General features: G+C 37.4%; 2 protein-coding genes across 4 annotated transcripts; one reads left to right on the plus strand and one right to left on the minus strand.

Moving 5' to 3' along the window:
* Nucleotides 1–874: 874 nt before the first annotated feature.
* IRAK4 (interleukin 1 receptor associated kinase 4) lies at nt 875–27,363 on the minus strand. 3 transcript variants are annotated; one of them, XM_043886505.1, is made up of 12 exons: nt 27,266–27,363; nt 20,536–20,705; nt 18,012–18,157; nt 17,171–17,353; nt 16,598–16,758; nt 15,351–15,415; nt 11,674–11,788; nt 11,128–11,237; nt 7,609–7,792; nt 6,428–6,490; nt 2,136–2,294; nt 875–2,020 (listed from the first exon to the last, which is right to left on the minus strand). In XM_043886505.1, the coding sequence occupies exons 2-12, from the start codon at nt 20,694–20,696 to the stop codon at nt 1,985–1,987; spliced, it is 1,383 nt and encodes a 460-aa protein (XP_043742440.1). In that variant the 5' UTR covers nt 20,697–20,705; nt 27,266–27,363; the 3' UTR covers nt 875–1,984. The 3 variants fall into 3 exon arrangements, with proteins under 3 accessions (XP_043742440.1, XP_043742431.1, XP_043742449.1); XM_043886496.1 differs by having other exon boundaries at nt 27,150–27,293; XM_043886514.1 differs by lacking the exons at nt 18,012–18,157; nt 20,536–20,705 and having other exon boundaries at nt 27,266–27,345.
* On the plus strand, nt 25,055–25,607 carry LOC122683033 (cytochrome c). The gene has a single exon (XM_043886525.1). The coding sequence runs from the start codon at nt 25,123–25,125 to the stop codon at nt 25,438–25,440; it is 318 nt and encodes a 105-aa protein (XP_043742460.1). The 5' UTR covers nt 25,055–25,122; the 3' UTR covers nt 25,441–25,607.
* Nucleotides 27,364–27,419: the final 56 nt, after the last annotated feature.

Genomic DNA, 27,419 nt, shown 5'->3' on the forward strand with positions numbered 1-27,419 from the left:
CTCAAGAGTGCATGAGGTGGTTAAACAAAGGCCAAATGCGACTGCTGCACAGAAGCTTGATGTTAGGGAAGATATTATCCAAAATGATACCAAGCCAGCTTGGTATGACGACATGAATAAAAATTAAAGTTACCAGCAAAAGATGACCAACTAATTCAGTTAAGAATAGACTCAATTGTGTAAAAAAGCAATCATGAAAAAAATCAGTGTGAGAAAGGATCTGTATAGTTAGGAGGAAAACTGATTGCACCATTGGGATCCCAATAACCATGAGATAAGTTAGTTGAGAGGTGGGGGAAGGGTGAGGAGAAAGAGAGAAAGCTGAGGGGTTAACAGCATAGACTTAAATATGAGAGTGGGTTTGAAACCTGGCTCCTCATTTACCTTTTTATTTCAAGAAATAGTTAAATTCTCATTATATTTTCAAACAGCATAATTTTCAGTTATAAGCCATACTGTACCTCAAATTATGTGGGTTCCCAGTGAGACTGTTATGAAGTGATTTTATTTATTTTCCTTTTCCACTAGCAAACATTTCTTTTTGCTTAAATGCTTAGTTTATAAAGGTGATTTGAAAAGTGTACTATCTTTGTTTCTCAAGAAAGCATTTAGGAAAGTCTAAATAATATAGAGGAAAATCATCTTGTACTATAGCTCACTCTGCCCATTCTTCTTTTGAGAGGGTTAATGAAAGAACTAATGATATCAAGATTACTGAATGAATGAGTAATTGCAGATAACCTGGTATTGTGGACATAACCTATGAACATGGTGGAATGTCCCCATGGGAGAATCATGGGGATATCTATATTCATTTTCTATTGCTGCATAAAAAAAATCACAGACTTAAAAAAAAAAAATATCACAGACTTAGTAGCTTATAGCAACTCATTTATTATCTCACAATTTTGTATGTCACAAGTCCAGGCACAGAAATCCATGTTTGCTACTGAGGGTCTCACAAGGCTGAAATTTAGGTGTCAACAGGGGCTATGGTAATATCTGAAATTTGAAGTACTCTTCTAAGCTAATTCAGGTTTTTGGAAAATTGAGTTTCTTGGTGTTACACAACCAAGGTTCCAGATTTTTCTTGCTGACTGATAGCTGGAAGGTAGCTCTCATCTCCTAGAGGCTACCAGTAGATTATAGCCAATGTGGCCTTCCTACAACATGATAGCTTACCTCAAGATCCACAGGAGGATCGCTCAGACTTCTTGTAACAGCTAACCTTATTAGGTCAGGCCCCCAAAACAGTATCTTCTTATTGATACTCAAAAGTCAGCAGATGAGGGACCTTAACTGCATCTCAAAACACCTTCAAATTTGCTACATAACATATTCTAATAATGGCCACATTATCATGGGAGTATCATCAGGGCACAATTGGCTTATGATGAATGATTGCTAATAGCACACTGTGAACATGACCCTATAAACAAATGAAAACTATAATAGGATTTTATAATTATTTATATAAACATTAAATTTTATATCCCTTTACAAGTTACAAAGTGCTTGTACATACTCTGCATCATGACTACCTGTCAGAGAGGCACAGTGGATATTAATTCAACAGTATAGGTGAAAAAAATAAGGTTCAAAGCAGCTAAGACATTTCCCAAATATTTACAGAAAATTAGCAGTAGAGTCAGCCTTCAGCCCAGGGTCTTTTCACCCTATAGTCCTATCCTCTGTTTAGCTAATTCTGAGTTTTCAAACCGTGTTTGCTGAGATTCCGAGGAGTTATCTCAGGGATTACTGTAAGAACTCAGAGTGACTCTAAGAAAGTTGGGGTAAGTGTTGCAAAAGTGGTTCTACTACTGTTTGTCCTCTATATGTGAGTTCTACAAAAGCTTTAATAACCACTGCATTTCACCATGCTGCCTTATAAAAGATAAAGAATACTTACAAAAAAAAAACTTTAGTTTAAAAAATGATTTAGATAACTGTATATAAAAATCCAAGAGTCTATTCCAGTAAAGTTTTAAGAAACTGTCATTTCTTCTAGCAGCTGTTGAACCTTTTATAAAGAAAGAGAAAACAAATGCATTAAATAATTGATTGGAAATGTACACGTGGGAAAAAATGACAAACCCCACCTCCTTCACTTTTTAAATACATGTAAAAATTAATACCTTCTTAATGTCTGGTCTCTTATTTTTCTTTTCATGCAGACATTGACTGGCAACAGAGTACATAGTTTCAATGGAAGTGGAATCGATGTCATTCATCTTCTTATCAATATAATCTTCAATTGTCTTTTCTTCATCTTCAATTTCTTCTTTAATATCTAGCTTTAAGGCAAAAGTTAAAACTTTAAAAGCTTCAAATAAAAGAGAAACAAATCAGGTAAATTCATAAATGTATTTGTAAGTAAATATAAATTATATGTATAATGAATTAATATTACTATGCTATAAAATAATACATTTTAATTATTTAATCTACATTATAATAACATTTACTCGTATTTACTGAATGCTGTTGTAACCTTATTAAGAACTGAGGACATCTAGGACAAATTCTACTTACTTACTTACTTACTTATATTAATACATCCATACATATCTCCTTCCTAGAAACGTTCAGCCATCTGCCTCCTGACTTTTGCGTTTCTGTCTATTCCTCTCACATGCTCATTGGCAGCCCTTACCAGGCTTCCGGCCCAGTGAGGTCTGCTCCTCTGCTGCGCTCCCAATGGCGCACTTCCAATTCTGAATGTAGATCCTCCTCTCTGCACAAGCACACTGCTCTATGGGTACTCAGATTGCTGAATCAAAAAGAGGGAGGAGGAAAAAGGGGGCAAGGCCATGATGAAAAGGTAACGCATAAGGAGAGAGGTGGAGAACGAGAATGCTGTAGTGATTGAGTGGTGGTCCCGCAAAAGAAATGTCCAAGTCCTGCCCCAGAACCTGTGACTGTAACTATATTTGGAGAAAAAGGTCTTTGCAGATGTAATTATGTTAAGCAATTTGAGATGAGATCATCCTGGATTACCCAGGGAGGCCCTAAATCCAATGATAAACATCTGTGTAAGAAAGAGACACGGACACACACACACACACACACACACACACAGCGGGGAAGACAATGTGATCACAGGGGCAGACACTGGAGGGATGTGGCTACAGGTCAAGGAATGTCAACAGCCACTGGAAGCTGGAAGAGGCAAGGGAAGACTGTCCCCTAGAGTATCCAGAGGGAATGGTGCCTGGACAAAACTTTGATTTCAACTTCTGGTTTCCAGAACTATGAGAGAGTAAACCTGTCATTGAAAGTCCTATTTTTGTGGTGGTAATCTTTTTCCCTCCTATATTTTTAATCTATACACTTTCTCTGTATAATACAATCAACATCCAAAGCTTTATGTATGCCTTTACATGAATGGCTCAAAAACTGTAACTCCAGCCCAGGCTTCTTTCCTGACCTCCAATAACCAATGGAACAGAGGATTTATTTCTTTGATAAAGACAAAATTTCACTACGTGCTACAGAGAAGCCTGGTGGGTTAACAGTCCATGATGTTGCAAAGAGTTAGACATGACTGAGCATGTACTCACAGTGTATAAAATATTATGAAAATATTAACTTCTCACAATAATTGGAGGCTTTATATATATACTTTACTGTAAAATATTAGATACCATGTAATATTCAACTGGTAAAGAATCCGCCTGCAATGCAGGAGACCTCAATTCGATTCCTGGGTTGGGAAGATTCACTGGAGAAGAGATAGGCTACCCACTCCTGATTCTTAGGCTTCCCTTGTGGCTCAGCTGATAAAGAATCTGCTTGCAATGTGGGAGACCTGGGTTCGATCCCTGGGTTGGGATGATCCCCTAGAGAAGGGAAAGGCTGCCTCCTCTAGTATTCTGGCCTGGAGAATTTCATGGACCATATACTTCATGGGGTTGCAGAGGTGGACATGCCAGAGCGACTTTCACTTTCACTTTTCAATATTCATTATACATATCCAAGAACCGATGGAAAGCTTTATAATATATACTTATATAAGGGACATCTGTAGCAATATTATAATATAGAGATATTACATTAATGGTTTTTCTTAAAAATATGGTATGAAGCCTTAGAGAAAATATATTATACCTTTTGACTTTCTAATCCTTGTTCTAGGGAAATAATCTGGTATACACAAGTCTGAATTTGTCAGAGTGGTTTGTCCCATTAGAACACAGAAATTAGAATAAAGTCAGTGTAGACCTTACAAATAGATGAGAAAAGTAGAGAAACTAAAGGCAAAGGAGAAAAGCAAAGATATACCTATTTGAATGTAGAGTTCCAAAGAATAGCAAGGAGAGATAAGAAAGCCTTCCTCAGCAATCAATGCAAAGAAATAGAGGAAACCAATTGAATGGGGAAGACCAGAGATCTTTTCAAGAAAATCAGAGATACCAAGGGAACATTTCATGCAAAGATGGGCACAATTAAGGACAGGAATGGTATGGACCTAACAGAAGCAGAAGATATTAAGAAGAGGTGGCAAGAATACACAGAACTATACAAAACAGATCTTCATGACCCAGATAACCACAATGGTGTGATCACTCACCCAGAGCCAGACATCCTGGAATGCGAAGTCAGGTGGGCCTTAGGAAGCATCACTACGAACAAAGTTAGTGGATGTGATGGAATTCCAGTTGAGCTATTTTAAATACTGAAAGATGACGCTGTGAAACTGCTGCACTCAATATGCTAGAAAATCTGGAAAACTCACCAGTGGTCACAGGACTGGAAAAGGTCAGTTTTCATTCCAATCCCAAAGAAAGGCAATGCCAAAGAATGCTCAAACTACTGCACAATTGCACTCATCTCACACGCTAGCAAAGTAATGCTCGAAATTCTCCAAGCCAGGCTTCAACAGAACGTGCACTGTGAACTTCCAGATGTTCAAGATGGATTTAGAAAAGGCAGAGGAACCAGAGATCAAATTGCCAACATTCGCTGGATCACTGAAAAAGCAAGAGAGTTCCAGAAAGACATCTACTTTTGCTTTATTGACTACACTAAAGCTTTTGGCAGAAAGTGACAAAGGACTAAAGAGCCTCTTGATGAAAGTGAAAGAGGAGAGTGAAAAAGTTGGCTGCAAGCTCAACATTCAGAAAACTAAGGTCATGGCATCCAGTCCCATCACTTCATGGCAAATAGATGGGGAAACAATGGAAACAGTGAGGGACTTTATTTTCTTGAGCATCAAAACCACTGCAGATGGTGACTGCAGCCATGAAATTAAAAGATGCTTGCTCCTTGGAAGAAAAGCTATGGCCAACCTAGACAGCATATTAAAAAGCAGAGACATTACTTTACCAACAAAGGTCCATCTGGCCAAAGCTATGGTTTTTCCAGTGGTCATGTATGGATGTGAGAGTTGGACTATAAAGAAAGCTGAGCACCGAAGAATTGATGCTTCTGAACTGTGGTGCTGGAGAAGACTCTTGAGAGTCCCTTGGACAGCAAGGAGATCCAACCAGTCCATCCTAAAGGAGATCAGTCCTGGGTGTTCATTGGAAGGACTGATGCTGAAGCTTCACCTCCAATATTTTGGCCACCTGATGTGAAGAACTGACTCATTGGAAAAGAACCTGATGGTGGGAAAGGTTGAAGGCAGGAGGAAAAGCGGACAACAGAGGATGAGATGGTTGGATGGCATCACCGATGTGATGGGCATGAGTTTGAGTAGGCTCCTGGAATTGGTGATGGACAGGGAGGCCTGGCGTGCTGCAGTCCATGGGGTTGCAAGGAGTTGGACATGACTGAGTGACTGAGCTGAATTGAGGTATTTGAATAATTTTATGAAAAACATAGGTGGTAGTATTTATGTAAGTTTTTTATTTTATAAGACCCTGTAAGTTTTTAAAATTTATTATACAGGAAAACGAGGCATGGCATAACTTTCCTGTAGTTATAGCATTCAGTTAGTCTATTTATATAATTGTCAATGAATCCCTATATAATACACAGGTAAAATTTTCTATAATAACTTCATTAAAAAATATTCCACAAGAGCGATGGAGAAAGAATTTTATTAGCAATTCTAGTCTGACACAAATTTCAAAGGAAGCAATGTTGTTTTTCCTCTCTAAGCTGAAAATGGTGTTAGTAATCACCATGAAAGTAACAAAATAAAAATACACTAGAGGAGATCTCAGAAATCATACAGCTTCATTGTGATTTTAGCTACAAAGAAACTAGAACATAGAATATATCAGTGTCTTTTCCAAGCTTCACAAATATTTCATGGCAGAGCTGAGATTAGAAATAATTGATGCTTTTTCCATATGCCACTATGTAATTGCCAACAGAAAGATTGCCAATAGAAAATGACATTTCCAGATGCCAAATTTATCTACATAAATTTAGATTATAAAGGAAAGAGACAAGAACTAGAAAAGTGAAATCTTTCGATTACCAGTAACTGAGGTTCACGGTGTTCATCCACAGCTGGAAGTCCGGTTATTATTTCTAGTAAAACCTAAGAAGAAAGTAAAGCTCAAAGTAAGACTCAAGACAACATATAGAAACTGGAAGGAACATGGCACTTGATTATGAAATCTGATGAACCATTTCCACACACTGCATTATGCCTTTTAGGCATGACAGTGGAAAGAATACAGGCTGTGGTCATTTCTTACCACCCTTTCTTCCCTGACACCTCAGAACCCACCCAGCTCCACACGCGGTTCTTTAATCCTGGCAACTTACTAAACAATCAGCCCCCTAAATATGTGTTCTGGACATACTCTTTTTCTGCCTTGCAGAAGATACTTCACAAGTATAACTTTCTCTGGCTTTTAGGAGAATACTATTTTCTAAACCTCAGGCATATCCTAGGAACTTATGCCTTAACTTCACAGTGTTATGACAGTAGACATCCATAAAGGAAACACATATGAGCGTAAAAGATAAAGGATTTTCCAATTCTCAACCACTCCCACCCCACTCCTTATGCCATCATAAAAGGTTATTATCAAACTGATAGATCGGAAAATGCCACAACATCTTTCCTTCAAAAATTTCCTCTTTAAAATATGACACTAAAATGCATACTGTAGGACACAATTTATATACTAAGTTTCATGCTAATTCATGTGGCAAAAAAATTATTTCTTACAGTAATTTCATAAATCAATTTAAAAGCCTTACAAATTCAGAGAAGTTATCACTTTCTCTTTTAACTAGAGGTTAAAGTGAGCAATTTACATCTTTACATATGAGAGCTAAGCAACATAGGTGTATTCAAAATATTCTATTTCAATTTCACAAGTACAACCAAAATGATTATTGTTACTAATTATATATATAGTAAAATATAGCATATTACAAGTGTGTGTGCATGCATGCTAAGTTGCTTCAGTCATGTCTGACTCTTTGCGACCCCATGGACTGTAGCCCACCAGGCTCCTCTGTCCATGGGATTCTCCAGACAAGAACATTGGAGTGAGTTGCCATATCCTCCTCCAGGGAATCTTCCTGACTCAAGGATCAAACCCGTATCTCATACCTCCTGCATTGGCAGGCAGGTTCTTTACCACTAGTACCACCTGGGAAGCCCATTACATGTATACATAAATACATTTATATGAAACTTACCACCCCAAAGCTGTAGATGTCAGATTTGGGTGTAATTTCTCCTCGCAAAGCTTCAGGTGCCATATAAGCTGTTGTTCCCACAATTCTGCTAGTCATGACTGTCTGTGCAAACTTCTCAGAAGCCCGTGCAAGCCCAAAGTCAGATATTTTGGCTGTAAAGTCTTCATCTAGTAAGATATTTGCACTGAAAAACAGTTTTTCTTTTTAAACAAATCAAACAGTTCCTTAGGAAGGTGTATCACTGTATGTATTTACAGAGTAACCATTTTATAATACACATCATAAAAGCTTGAATTTATGTAAATAAATCTGGATTAAGGATTATCGCTAAAGAAGAATAAAACTGTCTTCCTTTTTGTTTCTTTAAGGAAAATTTGAAAAAAAAAATGAAGTAAGACTCTTCACATTAGTGATATTTTTATTACAAATAATTTATTATGGGGTACCTTCCCTCAAAGTATGCTAAAGCACCCTTCTTAATTCCTCCCCTAAAATTTCTCAGTTCATTTAAAAACAAACTTCCAACCAGAGTATCTCAACTGTATCATTTCTTAGGGGGTACTCTCTCTGAAATCTTTTGAAGAGGAAAGAACATGGCTAAAAGATCTTAATTCATTTATTTTATGCATTTGCTCATACAATCATACTTTCATCCAACAAAACTTTATTGAAGACCCACAACGTGTTACAGTATTTAAGCTCAGTGCTGGGCATGGGGACAATCTTAGAATCTTGTCTGTGATAAAGGTATAGAAATAATTTTTAAAAATCCCTAATGGTGATATTAGGTACAAAATGCTGAGAGAACAACTGTGTGTGCAGAAGAACTGCAGAAAACTCCAAGGAGAAGGTGAAAAGTGGGTGTAGTCTTGAAGGATTATTAGAAGTTGAGGTTACTGAGGCAAAGAAATGCATTTCAGGCAAATGGAACAGCATGGACACAGTGATGAAAACAAAAACACATATGATCAATTTGAAGTAACTGGTGTCAATAGAACGTGAGGGGAACTTGAACTTTATCCTGGGAGCAACAGGACGCCAGCTAAATGTTTCATAGTGGGGAATTGATGTTCTCAAACTTGATTTTTAGAAGCACACCTGGCAGTATATTAGAGCATAGACAAGAACTGGCACAGACCAGTTAAAGGATGACAAGGGAAGTTTGTAAAAAAGCAAATAAGAGATAGTGAAAGTGTAAATAAAGGCTGGGGAGAAAAGGAGGTGCAAATTTTGAGGTACACTCAATAGAACCTTGTAATTTGTATGGTATGGGGAATGAGGAAGTCTTTAGCTTGGAAGACAGGATGAATACTGACTTCGCTTGATCAGGAAAGAAACACAGAGGGAAGAATTTGGGTTGGAAGAGAAATGAATTTGACTTTCAACATGTTGACTTAGGAACTGCTATGGAGCATTGTAGTAGGGTGATTTGGTCTAGAGACACTGAAAATATAGGACTGGAGGCTAATGATACAGGTCTGAGTCACCCACACGGAGGTAACAGTTGAAGTCAACATATCCCTCAGCAAGAACATGCAGGATTAACAGAAGCGACAATGAGGTAGGATTCAATTAGAATACACATCAGTTAGAATACACCAACGAGTAATGGATGGGAGAGGGTGTACCTTCTCTTTCCTAAGCCCGATCCCTCTACTTGGACTCCTTTCTACATTCCCAGGAACCTTATTCTATAAACTATCTCACTTTTCTCTTCTGTTCTATCACGTTCCTCTTCCCACAGGCATAAAAGCATGCTTTGGTCTCTGCCATCTTAAAAAAAAAAGAAAGTCTGCTGAATGACACATTGATTTCCAGCTATCCCCCTTCATGGGCTAAATAAGTGTCTCACCAGACTTGTCTATACTCACATTTCACTTTCTCCTCACTACCACCTGAATTCTGACCCAATTACGACATTGAAACAGATCTCCGGAAAGTCACTAATGACCTTCATGGCACTAATCAAATGCCTCATTTAAATATTTTTTTAAATGGGTCATTTTTCAGCCTTCATTCTGACTTCTAAAAAGCAACTGAAAATTTTGACTAATTCTTCTCAGGCAACTCTCTTTCCTTGTTCTCAGGGATACCACACTCTCCTGGTTTTCAGCTTCCTTGCATACTTCCTTAGATTACTTTTTAGACTCATTTTGTTCTACTTGGCCATTAAGTCTTAAAGTTCCTCAGGACAAATCTTGGAATCTTTTCTTAATCTATATCTTTCTTAAAGTTAAGACAACTATATGCTAGCTCTTCAATTAACACCTATACATAAGTCACACACAAATAGATATCTTCAGCTCAGACTTCTTTCAGCTCCAACATGTACGCCACACTGATTAATATCTCTACTCACTTCTGTATCTTAAAGGAACCTCTAACACAACATGTACAAAAGAGAACTCACATATTCCACTCCCAACCTTGTCCTCTTTCATTGCTTTCTCTGTAAGTGAATCATGCCACCATGATTCCAGAATGAGGTTCTGGAAGCCATAAATCCTGCTGTCATTCCTGACGTGTCTCTCTCCCTGAATGCCACCCACCCACCCTGCAGCCAAGAATAAGCAAGAATCTGTTCACATTTCTTCATATAAACTGTTACCACCAAATCTTCTATGACAGGATCCAAGCTACCCTTTCCTACAAATGAGTCTCTATTCTCAAGCCAAAGTGATCTTCTCAAAACTTAACTATGATGCCACATTCCTCCTTATAATTATTCAATGGCATTTGATTATACTTATGATAAAATTAAAGCTCTTATCTTGGTCTATTAGGTTCTACACAGGGCTTAGCTCTCTGCCTATTTTATAATTTTATCTATCAATCACTCCTTCAATTTCTGCACTTCAGTCATTTATTTAACCTCCTGTAACCCATCATGCTCCCTCTGAACACTGGTCTCACAAATGTGTTTCCTTTATTCCTAGAATACTCTTTCCCCATATTCTACAGCTGTCCTCAAATTGTACTCACTTATGTCCTGTTCATTCTTCGGATCTCTGCTTAAGTATAATTTTCTCAGGAAACTCTTTTTTATATTAATCCTATAGACTATACACTAAAGTTCTACTATTATTTTGTGATTATCTGATTGCTGACAGATGCTGCAAATGCTACTTTTGCTAACTATATCATCCATAGTACCTGTTGTATAGTGGATGCTCAATTAATATTTGTTAACTAAATAAATACATAACAAGGAAGATAACTGAAATGTACTCATGAAGAACGAAAGTGATTCAAAAAAGAGTGATGATCCAGAAAATAATTCTGACAAGAAGAACATAATAACATACTGTGAAAAACAAACAAAAAAAACACAGGTTACTTAGGATGAGTACTAGAAATAGGTCACTGGGTTTGAAATAAGGGAGATTATAGATTTCCTTAGTGAGACAAGCTTTCATGGCATGTTCCAGGTTAAGAAGTTCATGTCAATTGTGAATAGAAAGAGAGAAAATTACTCTTTAAAGACAGTTCTCCAAAAGCTTTTTTAAAGGCAGCATTTACCTTTTAATATCTCTATGAATATGATGGTTTTCATGTAAATAACTGAGGCCATTAGCTGCACCCTGGGCAATCTTGCATCTCATGTACCAAGAGAGTGGGGGAGTACCATCCTTACGAAGTAAGAAACAAACCAATTAAAAATAAAAGTGGAGAATAAAAAAAAAAATCTATAGAAAATATATAACAGAACATTTCTTCTAAGCAGCCACTGACCACATTATTACATTGCTAAGAATTTAGAACTACCACTTTTTAAGTTGTTAAACAATAATCGCCGCTGCTGCTAAATAAGATCAAATGGAAATTAGCATTTCTTATCAAACAATTAAAATATATAAGAGCATCTTCAAAGTCTAGCCTTGACTGATAATTTTACATTTTAGATTATCATCTGATAGAAAGGGAATTCCAATTGTTTACATGACAACTCTATAGTTTTCACAAAGTAGGATACTAATACAGTTTAAAAGATTCTGTCACAGAGAAAATATTAGAATTCCAACACAGAAACAAGAAGCCAAACAATATAATAAAAAAACATCTTACCAAGCAAGACAGTCTGTCCAGCAATGAACCATTGGGCATGTAAACATATACTAAGCAGAGATCATCTCCATCACTTGAGAAACCAAGTAGTTCTACTAAGTTTTCATGTTGACACCTGTGGCAAATAATTTTCCATCCAAAATTATTATGATATATACACATATTTACCTGAAGGTTATGTTATTCAATTTAGAGCTTTGAAAGAAAAAAGAGAAAGAAATAATTATATGCTATACATTATTGCAATGTGATAGGTATGTTTCTAAATCTTTATATATGTTTATTACAACTGTTTATAATTTTCTGTAAACAGTTCCCTTTGAGTCAATATTAATCAGCATAATTTTAAAATTAAAGCTCAATAATTCACATATAATAGTTTGGTTAAGAACTAGGTAGGTGTTTACCTTTGTTTCACATAATTTTAAAAGATAGTGCAAACAAGATTTCAAGAAGTGTGTTGAAATGTGTACGACAACCCTTTCAAGAATTCTCAAACACATTCAAAGCACTGATTTACAGATATCTGATTTTCAATTACATCTAATTTATACATTTTTGATCTTTACTAGTATCTGGTTATTTATAACCTAATTTGAGTTTCTTTATATACTTGAGAGTAATAAGACTAAATAAGGTGAAGTATAACAAAACTGCAGGCATCTATGGGACAGTAAATACAAAGAAATCTGGGCTCAGAGTCCTAAGTTTAAAGTACAGCTCTGCCACCTCCTGGAAATATGACCTTTCACAAGTTAACAGCCTCGCTGAGCCTCAGCAACTTTCCCTGGTAAATGTGGGTAACAATGCCTATTATGTAACATACATGCTGTGAGAATTAAATGAGCAAATATATATGAGAGCCCTCTGGCTTCCCTGGTGGCTCAGTGGTAAAGAATCAGCCTGCCAAGCAGGAGATGCAGGTTCGATCCCTAGGCCAGGAAGATCCCCTGAAGAAGCAAACATCAACCCACTCCAGTTATTTTTGCCTGGAGAATCCCATGGACAAAGGAGCCTGGTAGGCTACAGTCTATGAGGGTCACAGAAGAGTCAGATAAGACTTAGTGACTAAACAGTAACAAATATGAGAGCCCAGAATATAGTCTATGAAGTGCAAATTAAAAAAGCAAGTATTCCGTTTTCCACCAAATTGGCACACTTTAAAAATGAGTAGATGGCATTTGCTGAGTTTATACTAACAAGGCATGTGGTACTAGATTTACCTGCTTTGTTTTACTTAACCCTTAAAATAACTTAATGAAACATTTCATTATTAAAATAATTATCCCATTTTACAGATGAGAAAACAGACAACTAAGAAACTTTGCTGAGGTCATTCTGCTAGTAAGGGCTAGAGATTGATATTCATTTTAAAAACAGCAATAATATTTAATAGTAGTGTGGTAGCAGTTGTGAAATTGCAATAAACTGCTGGTAGAAGTATGTGAAGTGAAAGTCACTCAGTCATGTCTGACTCTTTGTGACCCCATGGACTGTAGTTCACCAGGTTGCTCTGTCCATTAGAATTCTCCAGGCAAGAATACTGGAGGGGATTGCCATGCCCTTCTCCAGGAGATCTTCCAGACCCTGGGACTGAACCTGGGTCTCCTGCATTGCAGGCAGATTCTTTACCATCTGAACCACCAAATTATTATAACAACTACAAAGTCATTTAGACAAATACTCAGAAAGTCTTTAAAAAGTTCATGCATTCAGAACCAGTAATTCTTCCAGGACTGTCTCCTGATGAAAAAAGCAGATTTGTGCTTAAATATTTATGTACAAAGAGATTTAAAGGTGTTTTAATTTGTAATACTGAAAATTAGAAACACATATGGAAGGGTAATGATTAAATAAAACATAATTTGTATATATGCTAGAATGTTATGCAATAATTTAAAATGTTTCAACACAGAAAAAATACCACACACTCATCATGAAGCAAGTACATCAAAATACTAGCAGTGGTTATCTCTGAGTGATAGATTCAAGGGATGAATATTTTCCTGTATTTTCCAGATTATCTATCTTGAACAAGTTACTTTTAGGACTGGAGAGTGGAGGTAGGGGTAGAAAGAACAAATCCTGAACAGTCTTTTTATTTTTTTCAGTGTACATTAGTTTTACTGAAAAAATTAATTCCAATCTATTCTTTCTTTCTTGAAGTTAAGCAACTAGAGTTGGCGATTTATAACAATAGGTCTAATGAAAATAAATTGGTAAATCCTATTTATTTCAAAAATGCAAGTTCTGGAGTCAGACAGATCTGGATTTGAAACCTACATATTCAAGTGACCTTGGATAAAGTTATATAATGTTTCTGTATCTCAGTGGGAAAAAAAAAGTGTGTGTATTGGGGGTGGTTACAACAATTGTGATTATAACACTTGGTTAATGCATTACAGTTTTTGGTCTATTGTATAGAAGGTGAAAAAGAGGAGAGTAAAAAAGCTGGCTTAAAACTCAATATTAAAAAAACTAAGATTATGGCATCTGGTCCCATCACTTCATGGCAAATAGATGGGGAAACAATGGAAACAGTGACAGACTTCATTTTCTTGGGCTCCAAAATCACTGTGGACGGTGACTGCAGCCATGAAATTAAAAGATGCTTGCTTCTTGGAAGGAAATCTATGACAAACCTAGACAGCATATTAAAAAGCAGAGACATCACTTTGCCGACAAAGATCTATATAGTCAAAGCTATGGTTTTTCCAGTAATCATGTATGGAGGTGAGAATTGAACTATAAAGAAGGCTGAGTGCTGAAGAATCAATGCTTTCAAACTGTGGTGTTGGAGAAGACTCTTGAAAGTCCCCTGAGGGAGATCAAGCAAGGAGATCAAGCCAGTCCATCCTAAAGGAAATGAACTCTGAATGTTCATTGGAAGGACTGATGCTGAAGCTGAAGCTCCAATATTTGGCCACCTGATGTGAAGAGCTGACTCACTGGAAAAGACCCTGATCTAGGAAAGATTAGGGGCAAGAGGAGAAGAGGGCAAGAGGTTGAGATGGTTGGATGGCATCACTGACACAATACACATGAGTTTGAGCAAATTCAGGGAGATAGTGAAGGACAGGGAAGCCTGGTGTGCTGCAGTTCACTGGGTCACAGAGTCAGACACGATTTGGTGACTGAACAACTTATACTCAAGTATCAATCACTATAATTATTAGGATAAATTTCCCAATTTGTTTTTCCTTCTCTTTCTGACAATTTTCAAACATACTGAGTCCATGGCTTCTAAATATTCTTGCATATAACACTTCCCTGGTTTATGGTGTTAACATATCAAATGGACTATTTGCCATGTATATATTAATATATAAATATGTATTTATACACACGTGTATATATAATATACTATCATTTACCGCTCATAAATTTGGGGAACAGAAAACATGATAATGGAATGATAGTTCCATTATCAACTATCCAGATAGTGAAAATTCCATATAATTTTGCCATGATTTAGAATAACGGCTGCTATTTAATCTACACACATATGAGTGAGTATATGTAGCCATAGAATTGTAGAGTCAAAGTTCTGTCAAGTTTATTAAACTATTTTAGACTATATTTGAAAATATCACCAGTTCATGGCACACTCTGGGAAAGAAATAGGTCCGTTCTTGTCCTGCTCTCTTCCATGGTACCATATTGCCAAAGTAACTTACTTTGCCATTACTTTTATTTCTTGATCAAATTGTTGTTTCAGTTCTTCAGTACTAATGTCAACCATCTAAAAATATAAAATAATATACAATATAATACCATACAATAACCCAGAGGCTCCTAAAGCTAGAAGGGTACAAGAGATCATCTGGCAGATCCTGCTTTTTTAAAATATGTAAGTCATCATTTTCCCCATTTTATAAGCAACTGAGAACTAGAAATATGAGTGATTTGCTCAAGGTCTCATGGCTGGTTAAGTGGAAGGAAGAAAACCATATAACTCATGTAACTATATATACTTCAGTGAGTCATTGTGGGAACAAAATGAAATAATGAGACTTTACTGTATAAACATTCTGAAAAAAAATTCAGTGTCAGAAAACACAAGCAATTTTGAAGGCAAAAAGAAAAACAGAACGTGTAAAAGTATTTGCAACATATATGACAAAGGAATCTTTATTATTAAAAAAATGCACTGTATTGATATTTTAGAATAATAATAGATTTAAAATATAAGATATTCTAATAGAAATGTGAACAAAGGGTGCAGATGAGAATTTTTAAAAATTTTTATTGCAATATTTTCTAAACTTTATTTTTAAATGAGAAAAGTAAGTAAGGAAGATATTTTTATAGAATTTTCTTAGAATCTTAGTGTTTTAATATTGATTATACATGGAGCATTGTGTAGAGTTTGGCTTCTTTATTTTATGAATCTCTCCAAATTATGTGTATAATTATATGTACGTGAATATAACTACATTCTTGTAGAGAGTGTCTGTAGCTTTCAACAAGGTTTTAAATGTTAAGAACAGCCAATTTAGAATGATGTTTACTGAGAGAAAATACACACTGAAATAATATGTTTCCTAAAGATTAATTTAATATTTATTATTCCCTCATAGCTTAGTTGGTAAAGAATCTGCCTGCAATGCAGGAAACCCTTGTTTGATTCCTGGGTCGGGAAGATCCGCTGGAGAAGGGATAGGTTACCCACTCTAGTATTCTTGGGCTTCCCTTGTGGCTCAGCTGGGAAAGAATCTGCCTGCAGTGCAGGAGACCTGGGTTCGATCCCTGGGTTGGGAAGATCCCCTGGAGAAGGGAAAGGCTACCCACTCCAGTATCCTGGCCTAGAGAATTCCATGGACTGTATAGTCGGACAAGACTGAGCAACTTTCATGCACTCACATACAGCACACTAGGAAACAACTGTTCCTGTAATTTTTTCTCTTCCAGAAATATAACTTACTGCTGCAAGCTTCTTCACTGCTACAGTCCTGTTGTTCACGTAGCCTTTATACACAACTCCAAACCCTCCTTCTCCCATTTTGTTGCCACCGACAGAAATGGGCCGCTCATCAAAGTTATTTGTGACATCCTTCAATTCAAAAAATGAAAAACTGTGAAAACCTGTAATGTCAATAGAATAAGAAAAAGAGTGCTTCATTAAAAAAGAAATTGGTTTTCGTAATTCCAGTATTTTCTCAATTTGGATATCTCATACCTATGCAAATATTTAAACTCTACTACCTATGCAAATATTTAAACTCTAGTCACTTATTTTCTTTATAAAATGATCCTTTCAAACTATGTCAATATTTTTTTTTTCACAGCTTCTGTGGTTGTTCATATGTAAATGTCCTATTACATCTACTCACCTATAACACTAAAACAATGAAGACGCTGCCTAATAAATTAGGAGGAAAACAAGACCACAGAAGAGCTATTGCCAGAGTATATAGACAAAAGAAGAGCTTTATTTTAAAGCAGTGATGGTCTTACGACAAACTCACTAGCAGAAAGCATGGTAAATATTACTTACGTGTATCACTAAATTCTAAACTTGTATTTTCTGGACTTGAGGAGTCAGGTAGCACATAGTTTTGTTCAAGATTCTCATCAGATATCACAGATGTCCTGTCTTTGCCAGAGAGGGGCTTTGGTTTCTGCTGAACTGTTACAGTGACTTTAGAAGGCAGTGTATTAACATTTTTGGGTACAGCATCTAACAAGTGAAATAAGATACAAGTTGTTGTTACATAAGAAAAAGTGTTTGTGAAAAAGTTAAATTAGGAACTCAATTTACTTAACATCATTCTAGTTGCTACCCATTAGCCCCATACTTTCATAGCACTCATAAGAACTTACCTAGTAAGAATTTGTAAATTTCGATAAGGATGGGCAAGGCAGTGTTTCCAAATAGTGGCCTATAAGCCACCTGCAGCAGAAGCACTGAAGTACCTGTTTTAACATACTGATCTTGAACTTAATTCAAGAATTCTGATAATGAGGTCTGGAGTAAAGCCTGGGAAGTTACATGTTTATCAAGAACTCCAGGTGATTCTTATGCCCTCTGAAGGGTGAGAACTACTGGTGTAAATAGCATCAAAGGGAAAAAGCAAACTTCCTATTGGCATAAAACTACCTGACTTTAACTGCACATTTAGACTGAATCCTGAAGTCTTACCAGCTTCAGGATTTTCTCAGCAGCAAGTTTGCAGCATCTGGGGTGCTTGTTAAAGAGTTGGGGAGAGTTGAAAGAATGAAGACTCTTAAAGGTAAGGTTCATCTACTCTGATAAAAAAGTAAGAGAAGAAACATTCCTATTTCTGTCACTTGTCTTTCCATCCTAGCCACTGATTCTGTAGACGTATTCCATTTACCTGGTAGCAAAAGACTTGCAGGGGCAAAAAACTCATTTTGGACCAAAATATCCACAAGATCGCCAACTGTGCAATTTGTGGTGCCCCAGTCAAACAGTAATTCACATGTGGGGCTTTTTCCAGTTTGTAGTAATGCTTCAAATCTCCTTAAAGCAAGTAACAGAGAAATAAGATGAGTATGTAAGCAGAGTTAACACATAAGTAGGTATTATTCCCCTCAGTCCCCCTCTTGTCCACAGCACTTCCTATGATTAAAAAAAGAAAGGGGCAGAAAGAGAGTCAGCAAGAATTAGAGAACAGGAAATTCGGGCAGAAGGAAGAAAAGATGCTGAAGGTGATGATAAGTTGACAGATACTCAGTACTTACAGTGGGCTACAGGATGCAAAACATGAACTCATATAATTCTCAAAGACACTGTGAATATCATGCTAATGTACTAAAGAGAAAGCATGAGAGATAAGCAGTCCACAGTCACACAGCCAATAAACCTGTATATAATAGATAGATTCAAACTGCTATCTCACTGAATACACAGGTGAACTCTCAACATGCTAAGCTATACTAGTTCCCTACATGACTTATTAACACTGTTAGCCATGTGATTTTTAATAAAGCAGGCTGCTTAAAGAAATAGAAAATACATACACTTGGAGAATTATTCCTTGGATCTTAACTATATTCCATTTCAACTGAGGGAAAAACAGATCAGTTTTTCATGAAAAATGTCTTTAAACAGTTGGTGAGAAGTTGCTGCATAACATAGGGAGACCAGTCTGGCACTCTGTGATGACCTAGAGAGGAGGGATGGGGGAAAGGAAGGGAGGCCCAAGAGGGAGGGGATATATGTATAATTATGACTGATTTGTGTTGTATGGCAGAAACCAACACAACACTGTAAAAATTAAAAAAACATAAAAAAGAAAATAACTATCAATAGTTTTGAAAGTAATATTTAAAAACCTAAACAACTTAGCTCTCCCTGTTTTTTCCTGAAAATTCATTTATTTCAAAAAATTTGAAAGCTACAGAAAAGTTGAAAGGATAATACCATGAGCAACCATCTAGATTCACCGAACGACCAGGTAACGTTTAACCGTGTTTGTGCTTCACCCTCTCCCTCTTCATCTCTGTCTGGGTGCTCACTTTACAGAACTTAGACCAGACGTGTAGTAGAACTGTCACAGTCTAGGTTTGTCTGATGACTCTCTCATTTTTAAATTCAGATGAAAAACTGTTGGTAAGAACATTGCATAGATGACAATGTGTCCTTTAGACTGCATCACATCCGGGGGCACAAAACGGCAGTCTGTACCAATGCTGATGACACCAGTTGGATTACTTGGTTAAGGAGGTTACTGTAGATTTTTTCTCTGCAAAAGCACCTTTCCCCTTTGCAATTCATAAATCATCTGTGGAATACACTTTGAAATCATGTGGGTATCTTGTTCATCAACACCCTTTTGCCTTGGCGTTTCAGCACTCACTAATGAGCCCTTCATCATCAATTACTCACTGGTACTTGTAAACTGATAATTTTTTAGTTCTCTCATTCTTTCAATATTTGCTGCCATTATTCTGTAAAGAAGAATCTTTTCTCCTCATTCCCTCAACTATGCTCTCAATGTTTTTTTTTGTTTGTTTTCTGGCTGTGCTGCATCACGGTGCTCAGGCTTCTCCAGGTGCAATGAACAGGCTCTAGAGCACATGAGCTTAGTAGTTGCTGAACGCGTGCTTAACTACCCCATGCCTGCTATGTGTGACCTTAGCTCCCCGACCAGGGATCAAACTCACGTCCCCTGCTTTGGAAGGCAGATTCTTAACCACTGGACCACCAAGGAAGTCCCTTCTCCCAAGGTCTTTAATAGTTAATATCAACAAACTGTCTATAAAAATGGTTTTTGAGGTTTAAACTTAAGCTTCCTCCAAATAATTTAAGATGCTCATCCTTCACATGAGAAAACATTTCCTGGATGGACTAATAATGAAAACTAAAGTTTCAGATTTTTTTCAGGTTAATGCTGAAAGTCACAAATAAATTTATTTCCCTTTGCTTCCAGAGACATATTTTGACATAAGTTTGGGCTGGAATAACTGACAAAAACAAAATTTGTACTTATATCTCACACTGAATCAAGTAGAGACAAATAGAATGGAATTTTTCTGAAGATAGTGTTGAAAAATCCAGGGTAAGAACTAAGAAGTCGATTTACAGATGTATACATGTACAAGCAACTTTAAATCATCAATTTGAAGAATTTCCCAAATATGTCATTTAAGTGCATTAGAGACTCATACATGAATTTAACTGTAAAAACTTACTTGCAAGATCACAGTATTGACCTGGCTGATATATTGGAGAATGAAGCAAAAGTCACACACACAAAAAAGAGGGGGGATTTATTACCATTACCTCCCCTAGAGAGAGGTTTATTTTCTGAACTGCAGCATTAGACAGTATTTGTACCTATTAATCATTCTAAATTGTGATGTAAGACTTTAAAAAGAGAAAGATTTCTATGTTACCTTATGTGAAACTGATTGTATCTATCATCACCAGATGGTTTTTTAATAGCGACTGCTAACTTCTTCCATCCTTCTTGAGGATCAATAAAATCGGACAGCTTTCTAATTAGTCCAAGACTGAGGTAGCGCACATATGTTGATGCTGTTATGGGTTTGTTCATCTTTTATTCCTAAAATATGGAAAATTCTCATTAAAATTTTACAGTAGCTTTAGTGATGACATGTATAAGCTTATACATCACACTTTGCTCTAACATAGGAAATGCTGGCAACTTATTACAGTGTAATAAAGGAAAACTCTAAGGTCAAGACATTGATATTTTAGTCTTTCTCCACCTCTAAATATTAATTAAAAATGACAGGATTATTTTTTCTAACATTGATATTTTCTAAGTGAAATTTACAAAAAGGTGCAAAAAGTGTACTTTTTCATAAAAATTCGTGTAAACATATTCAGGAACCAAATGTATTATGAAAAATATTTTTCAATTTAAAATATTTTGGTATTTATTTACTAGTAAATATTTATGCAACATTCTTTGGTAGAAGTAAAAAAAAAAAAAAGTCCTGAAATAATTTGTATTGCATTCAAAGATGGTCTAATCACTACCTTTTTATGTAACATGTTCTTCCTTGACTCTGCCACAATTTTTGAGTTCATCAGACTTGCCTGATTATAATTCATTCCCTACTAAGGTGAACCCTGTGGTTTACCACGTAACTACTCTTTAGTTACTCAGTCCCCTATTCTACTCCATCCTGGAGAGCTGTAGCTAGGGACAAACCTCACAATTTTTCTTGTATACCAGCACTGCTGAATGTAGCTGGGGAGAACCCAGTAACTGAGCAGACTGGTGTGAATACAATTTAGGGGACCCCTTTTCAACACTGCTGTTTATCCTTTCACTTGCCTTTGCTCATCCTCCCGAGTGACTATTTCACACCTTTAGCTCTCCCCATAATTTATTTGATTTCTACCTCACTCATTCTCAGCGGGCCAGTGGTCTTTCCTTCTAATGAATCAAAACAAGGAGATTTAAATATTCTCCTATCAATTACTCTCCTGCTCCCTTACATATTTTTATTTTAAAAGTGCAATATAATTAATTTGGGAGTAAACACTAGATTCATGTGGTATGAAATTCAGATGCTACAAAAGGGTAAGAAGAAAGAAGTCCTCCTGTGTCTTAGGCTCTATATTGGCAGTCTCTTCTCTGCGGCCTTCTTTGATCACATCTAGGTAGGTCCACCTACTCTCAACCTAATTATGTTTCATCCCTGCACAATGTGTTTGTAATCATATATTTATTTGTTTAGCTGCTTATAATGGTCTCCGCCATTATACTATAAGCTCCATGAATTCAGAGGTAATGTTCATTTTATTCACTGATATATAACTAATTACTAGCATACCCCAGAAATTGGTATTCAGTATTACAAATGAATGAATTTCTTGCCCATGTTAGGTGACTTACATATTTCACTTGATCTTCACAGTGACTAAGGCAGGGTTGGCATCTCTATTTCATGAAAACAGTAAGTGAAAGTTAGTTCTTAAACCCATGTCTGACTCCAAATTCATGTCATATATCCCTGTTTCTCTAATTCAATTCATTGTTCATGTCATTCTCTTTTCTAGAAAGACCAGTCATTTCCTTTCATTCATTCATACACTTAATAAAGATACATGTCAGGCTTTGCACTAAGTGACAGGAGCTACAGAGATGAGAAAATCTTTGTTTTCAAGCTTCTCAGTCTAATGGGGGATATAACTATTTACACTCAGTATAAATGTTACAAGAAGTGTGAGCAGTGTTAATGGGGCCCAGAGGAGAAGCATCAGTTGAAGGAAGTCTAAAGAGTCTGAAGTCTGAAGACAGATTTGGGTGGGTGGGTAGTTGGAAGGAATGAGGATAAATCCCAAAGGGAATTCCAGGCAGCAGGATTAGCATGGGAGAGCACCGGTTAGGCTAAGGCCAGGAGTTTGCTATGGCTGGACCCTAGGATACATGTCATTAAGCAGTAAAATATGAAGTTGGAGAGGTAGGCAGGGCCAAGTCATCATGCCCCTCATATACTACAATGGGAAATTTAAACTTCATACTAAAAGATACAGGGGAGCCACTGAACGATTTAAGGAAAGGTGGGAAGTGATCTTATTCGGTTAACTGGATTCCTCTGGATAAAACTTGAAGGGGTGCATATTAAGGAAAGAGACCAGTTTGAAAACTTTACAATAATCTAGAAATGAAAGTCTTAAAAAACATTCAGTCAGGGAATGAAGAAGAAACAGCTTCAAAAATTTTGGAGGAAAATCACAACATTAGAAAGATGGGAGACTGAGGAAAACAAGCTGATTCCTAACTTTTTTGGCTTGGGTAATTATGTAGTTGATAGAGGAAATAATGTGTCCAGTTCTGCATGCGTGCTCGCTCAGAAGTTTGCAACCCTACAGACTATAGCCTGCCAGGCTCCTCTGTCCACGGGATTTTTCTGGCAAGAATACTGGAGTGTGTTGCCCCGTGTTCAGTTCTGGTCAACATTAAATGTGAAATATCTACCTCTAGCACCATCTGGGGAAGCTGGCACTAAGTAGCTAAATAAACAGTCTGGAGATTAGGGTAGAAGTTTTGGTAATGAATCCTCACGTATGAGCATTCTCACATATTCATGTATGAATAGTTGGCTGAAGCATCAAGAAATATGGGCCTGCCTATTAGGAATATAAAGACTGTGAGGAATGAAGAGGAAAAAAAAGAAACTTTAAAAAAAGTATTGATAAATCATGGAAGTTAAGAAAACCAGGAGAGTAGCATACCAGAGATTTCTAGAATGGGGTATAGATTGGTATAAAAGTCCCTGAGAGATCAGATAAATACTGATGGTGTGCTCAATTTGGAAACCAAAAGGCCTCTGGGTGACTTAAGAACAGTTTTGGTGGTGCAATGAGTGCATGGTAGAAATACATTTCCCAAGAAGTCTCTGGGTTCTAATGTAGCTCTTCCACAAGCCAACTGTGACTAGCGTCAATAACTCAATTTCTCTGGACTTCGGCTTCTTCATCTGAAATCCGGAGATGGTCACATCTAATAATTTCTGTATAGATTAAAAATCAAAAGATGCCTAATCCTAGCAATAATAAGTGATCAAAGAAAATGTAGTGATGATTATTGCAAGGCAGAAGTTATTCTTATGTCACATTTAAAAAAAAGAAACGTGCAGCGTTTTATTTAAGCTCAATTTCAAAACAGCAGTGAAAGGCAACTGAAGGAGAGGAAGTGGAAATAAGAGGTCTGAGAACACAGCTGAACTTTTCATGGTGACAGTCATGTTACTAAGCATAGTATCCTTAATATGCTTATAATCTTCCCAAAATACATTATTCACTCCCATGCTTTCTTCAGTAAAGTATTGTAGATAACCATTTACCTAGCTCAAAAGTGGTTGTCCGTTTTTGGACAACCCAACACCATCATTATGAACAAAAGCCTGTGATACCTTCTAGACCGAATAAGTTATACAGGGCTGCCCTTCTCAAATTGGGATGTTTGCTAATATGCCATAAATTAAACATAATATATTAATACCATCCTCAAAAATCAATTTAACTTAATGGTAAGTAATCTGAAACATTTTGGATATATTTTTTGAAAACCAAAATATTATTCATTAATGAATATTTACTGAGTCTCTATTTTGTGCTGGATATTGATCCAGGTCCCTGGAGATAAAGCATTAGGAAAATAAGAAAAAATATTAACTGAATTCATGGAACTTGTATTCTAATAGATGAAGATGGGTAATAAGCATTTACTCTACAGTACACTGTGCTCTGTTAAGTCGCTATAGTCATGTCCGACTCTTTTGTGACCCCATGGACTGTAGCCCACCAGGCTCCTCTGTCCATGGGATATTCCAGGCAAGGCTACTAGAGTGGATTGCCATTTCCTTCTCCAGGGGATCTTCCCGACCCAGGGATAGAACCCAAGTCTCTTATGTCTCCTGCATTAGCAGGTGGGTCCATTACCACTAGCGCCACTGGGAAGTCTTTATATGATGCCAAATGAAAAGGAAAAAAAAAAAATAACTGAGAAGGGGTTTTAATTGTAAATAGAGTACTCAGAGTAGGCCTCAATGAGGTGCCATGGGATTAAAGGTTTAAGGGAATGAGAAAGCTAGCCACTGGGATATCTGTGGTAAAAGTTTCTGGGCAAAAGGAATAGAGAATGTAAGGGTCTGGAATGGGCTCACTGAGGAACTATAAAGGGGACAGTAAGACTGGAGAATAGGGAGCAGGAAGGCAGAATAGAAGAGAGGGGTAATGGGGCCAGGTCCCCTAAGGTCCTACTTCATTTTTATTTTCTGAGGGAGATGAGAAGACAGGGGAGATTTTTGGAAGAGGACAGACATGCTCTATACTCGTGTCTTAAAAGGACATTGGGGACTGCTGCTGAAAATTATTGTTGTTTAATCACTGTTTAAATTATTGTTGAATAAACTATATATTAAAATGAGGGTTAGAAAGCGGGGCGTTCGGCTTGCGAGCGGGAACTTCTTGGTCGCGCCCAGAGAAAGAACGATTTAAAAATGGGTGATGTTGAGAAGGGCAAGAAGATTTTTGTTCAGAAGTGTGCCCAGTGCCATACTGTGGAAAAGGGAGGCAAGCACAAGACTGGGCCAAACCTCCATGGTCTGTTTGGACGAAAGACGGGTCAGGCTGCTGGATTCTCTTACACAGATGCCAACAAGAACAAAGGTATCACCTGGGGAGAGGAGACGCTGATGGAGTACTTGGAGAATCCCAAGAAGTACATCCCTGGAACAAAGATGATCTTTGCTGGCATTAAGAAGAAGGGAGAGAGGGAGGACTTGATAGCTTATCTCAAAAAAGCTACCAATGAGTAATAGTTGGCCACTGCCTTATTTATTATGAAACAGAAGTGTCTCATGACTTTTTATGTGTACCATATTTAAATTGATCTCACACACTAGAATTCAGATCATGAACGGCTGATGGAATAATTCTGTTGGACAGTCCTGATTTAAATAAGATTGGTTTGTGGCTAAACAAATATGGTCAGCTTTTTTTTAATTTTGATAGTAATTCCGGTTCAACAAGTACTATCACTTTTCCCATTCTAAAGAGATGATTGAACTTGAATAAGGAATATTAAACTTCTTAGGGAGATGGTGCATTCCTTCTCAAACCCTATAAGAGATTGGTTTTATATTTAGATTTCTATAACTGGTTATATTAATATATTTAAATACTGAAAAGGTCCCTTCACTGTCTCATAGAACAGAGGAGGATTCAGATGTGTTTGAAGTTGTGTTCATTAGCCTGTTAAGGCAAGAATTGAAAATACACTGACAAATTCCACTTTATCTTTTTGGTTTTATAAACTATGCCAATTTAATTAAAATTCTCTTTCTAAAATTTAGCCTTTTACTTAATGAAAGGCATTTTAGTGTGGTTTATGTATAGCATCAAATAAAGAGTATTTAGCACCTCAAAAAAATAAAATAAAATAAAATGAGGGCAGAGAAGCAGAAAGAGATCAATTAAGTCAGTACATCAATAATCCAGGTGGGAGGTGCTTGTGGCTTCTATCAGAGTGGTAGCAAAGAAGACAGACTTCCTAGGATGATGGATATTTTCTGAGGTAGAAACCTCAGAAGTCACACAGAATCCTGCATGCTGCTATGAAGGGTGAGAAGTTGGCACCAAGGTTTTTGGCTTGAACAAGCTTCCTGACCTTTACAATAAGATGGAGAAGACTGTGAAAGGAGCATGTTTAGCCTGAAAGTTCAGGATTTGTTTGGACAGGGGTAAGCAAACGTCAAATGAACGTTTAGCATGCAAACAAAAGAAAAAAGAAATCTTAACTTTCTGACAGGTCTCTTCAAGGATTACCCCCAGAAAGGGAAAAGGCAAATCTGAATATTCTCTGCTCTCAGCTCTTTAGGCAGAGACGTTTTAGAGGCACTTGTTCAGTTGCTAAGTCCCGTCCCACTCTTTGCGACCCCAAATAGCCCACCAGGCTCCTCTATCCTCCACTATCTCTGGGAATTTGCTCAAATTCATGTCCACTGAGTCGGTGATGCTATCCAATCATCTCTTCCTCTGCCACCCCTTCTTTTGCTTTCAATCTTTCCCAGCATCCCATCCTAAATGGCTAAAATGCTTTCTGAGGTTGCTTTTCATCCCGTTTTCCCTCTGTTTCCAGGCTGTCGGTACACTTTCCCCATCAGATAACGTGCTGACAATGCCGCTCCGTTGTCTAATTTCCTGGAAGCCTGAGAAACCAGCTAATTAGAATCTTGTGGGGGTTCAGAATGCTTTCCACGCGGACAGCATCTTTGCTGGTTGCTGGTCCTACTTCCTGGTTCTCAGGAAAAGAGATTTCATTTCGTAAACGGGGTTCTCGGAACACATAGCCCGGGAGTTGAGAAACTCGAGGCGAGGTCCGACAGAGCCACCGAGTGACGTCTCTCTTCGCCCCACGGTCCTCCACGGGTCCCACCAATTTTCTTAATCCCTAGGGACCCACCCAAGTCTTTATCCTGGAGGAGGCGCTGCCCATGCAACCTACTTCCCCTCTAACTTTTCTCACTTGGGCCGAAGAGAAGTCGATTTTCCTTCCGAGCAGTCCCTCCACAACCCTGAGGCCAGGGCGCAGACCTCGGACACTTCGCGGAGAAGGTGGCGCGCAAGTCCGGAACCCCTTACCTGTCCCGGCGCGAGGCGCCGTGGGGCTGAGCCAGCGACCTCAGGACCCAGGTATTACGAAGGGCCGGGGCGTGCCCAATCCGTCAGGTCCCTCCCCCTCCTGCCCATGCCCCGCCCCAAGCCCATGCCCCGCCCCCGCTCCGCCCCCTTCCTC

Source organism: Cervus elaphus, chromosome 3, assembly GCF_910594005.1.
Source record: "Cervus elaphus chromosome 3, mCerEla1.1, whole genome shotgun sequence".
In the NCBI taxonomy this organism is placed as follows: Eukaryota; Metazoa; Chordata; class Mammalia; order Artiodactyla; family Cervidae; genus Cervus; species Cervus elaphus.

Excerpts from the sequence above, each read along its gene's own strand:
- IRAK4 (XM_043886505.1), bottom strand. The coding sequence starts at position 20,696 with ATGAACAAACCCATAACAGCATCAACATATGTGCGCTACCTCAGTCTT. Across the intron at positions 17,354-18,011 it reads TGCAAGTCTTTTGCTACCAG|ATGCTGTACCCAAAAATGTT; the intron begins GTAAATGGAATA and ends TTCACTTGTTAG. Across the intron at positions 11,238-11,673 it reads TGGACAGACTGTCTTGCTTG|GATGGTACTCCCCCACTCTC; the intron begins GTAAGATGTTTT and ends TTACTTCGTAAG.
- LOC122683033 (XM_043886525.1), top strand. The coding sequence starts at position 25,123 with ATGGGTGATGTTGAGAAGGGCAAGAAGATTTTTGTTCAGAAGTGTGCC.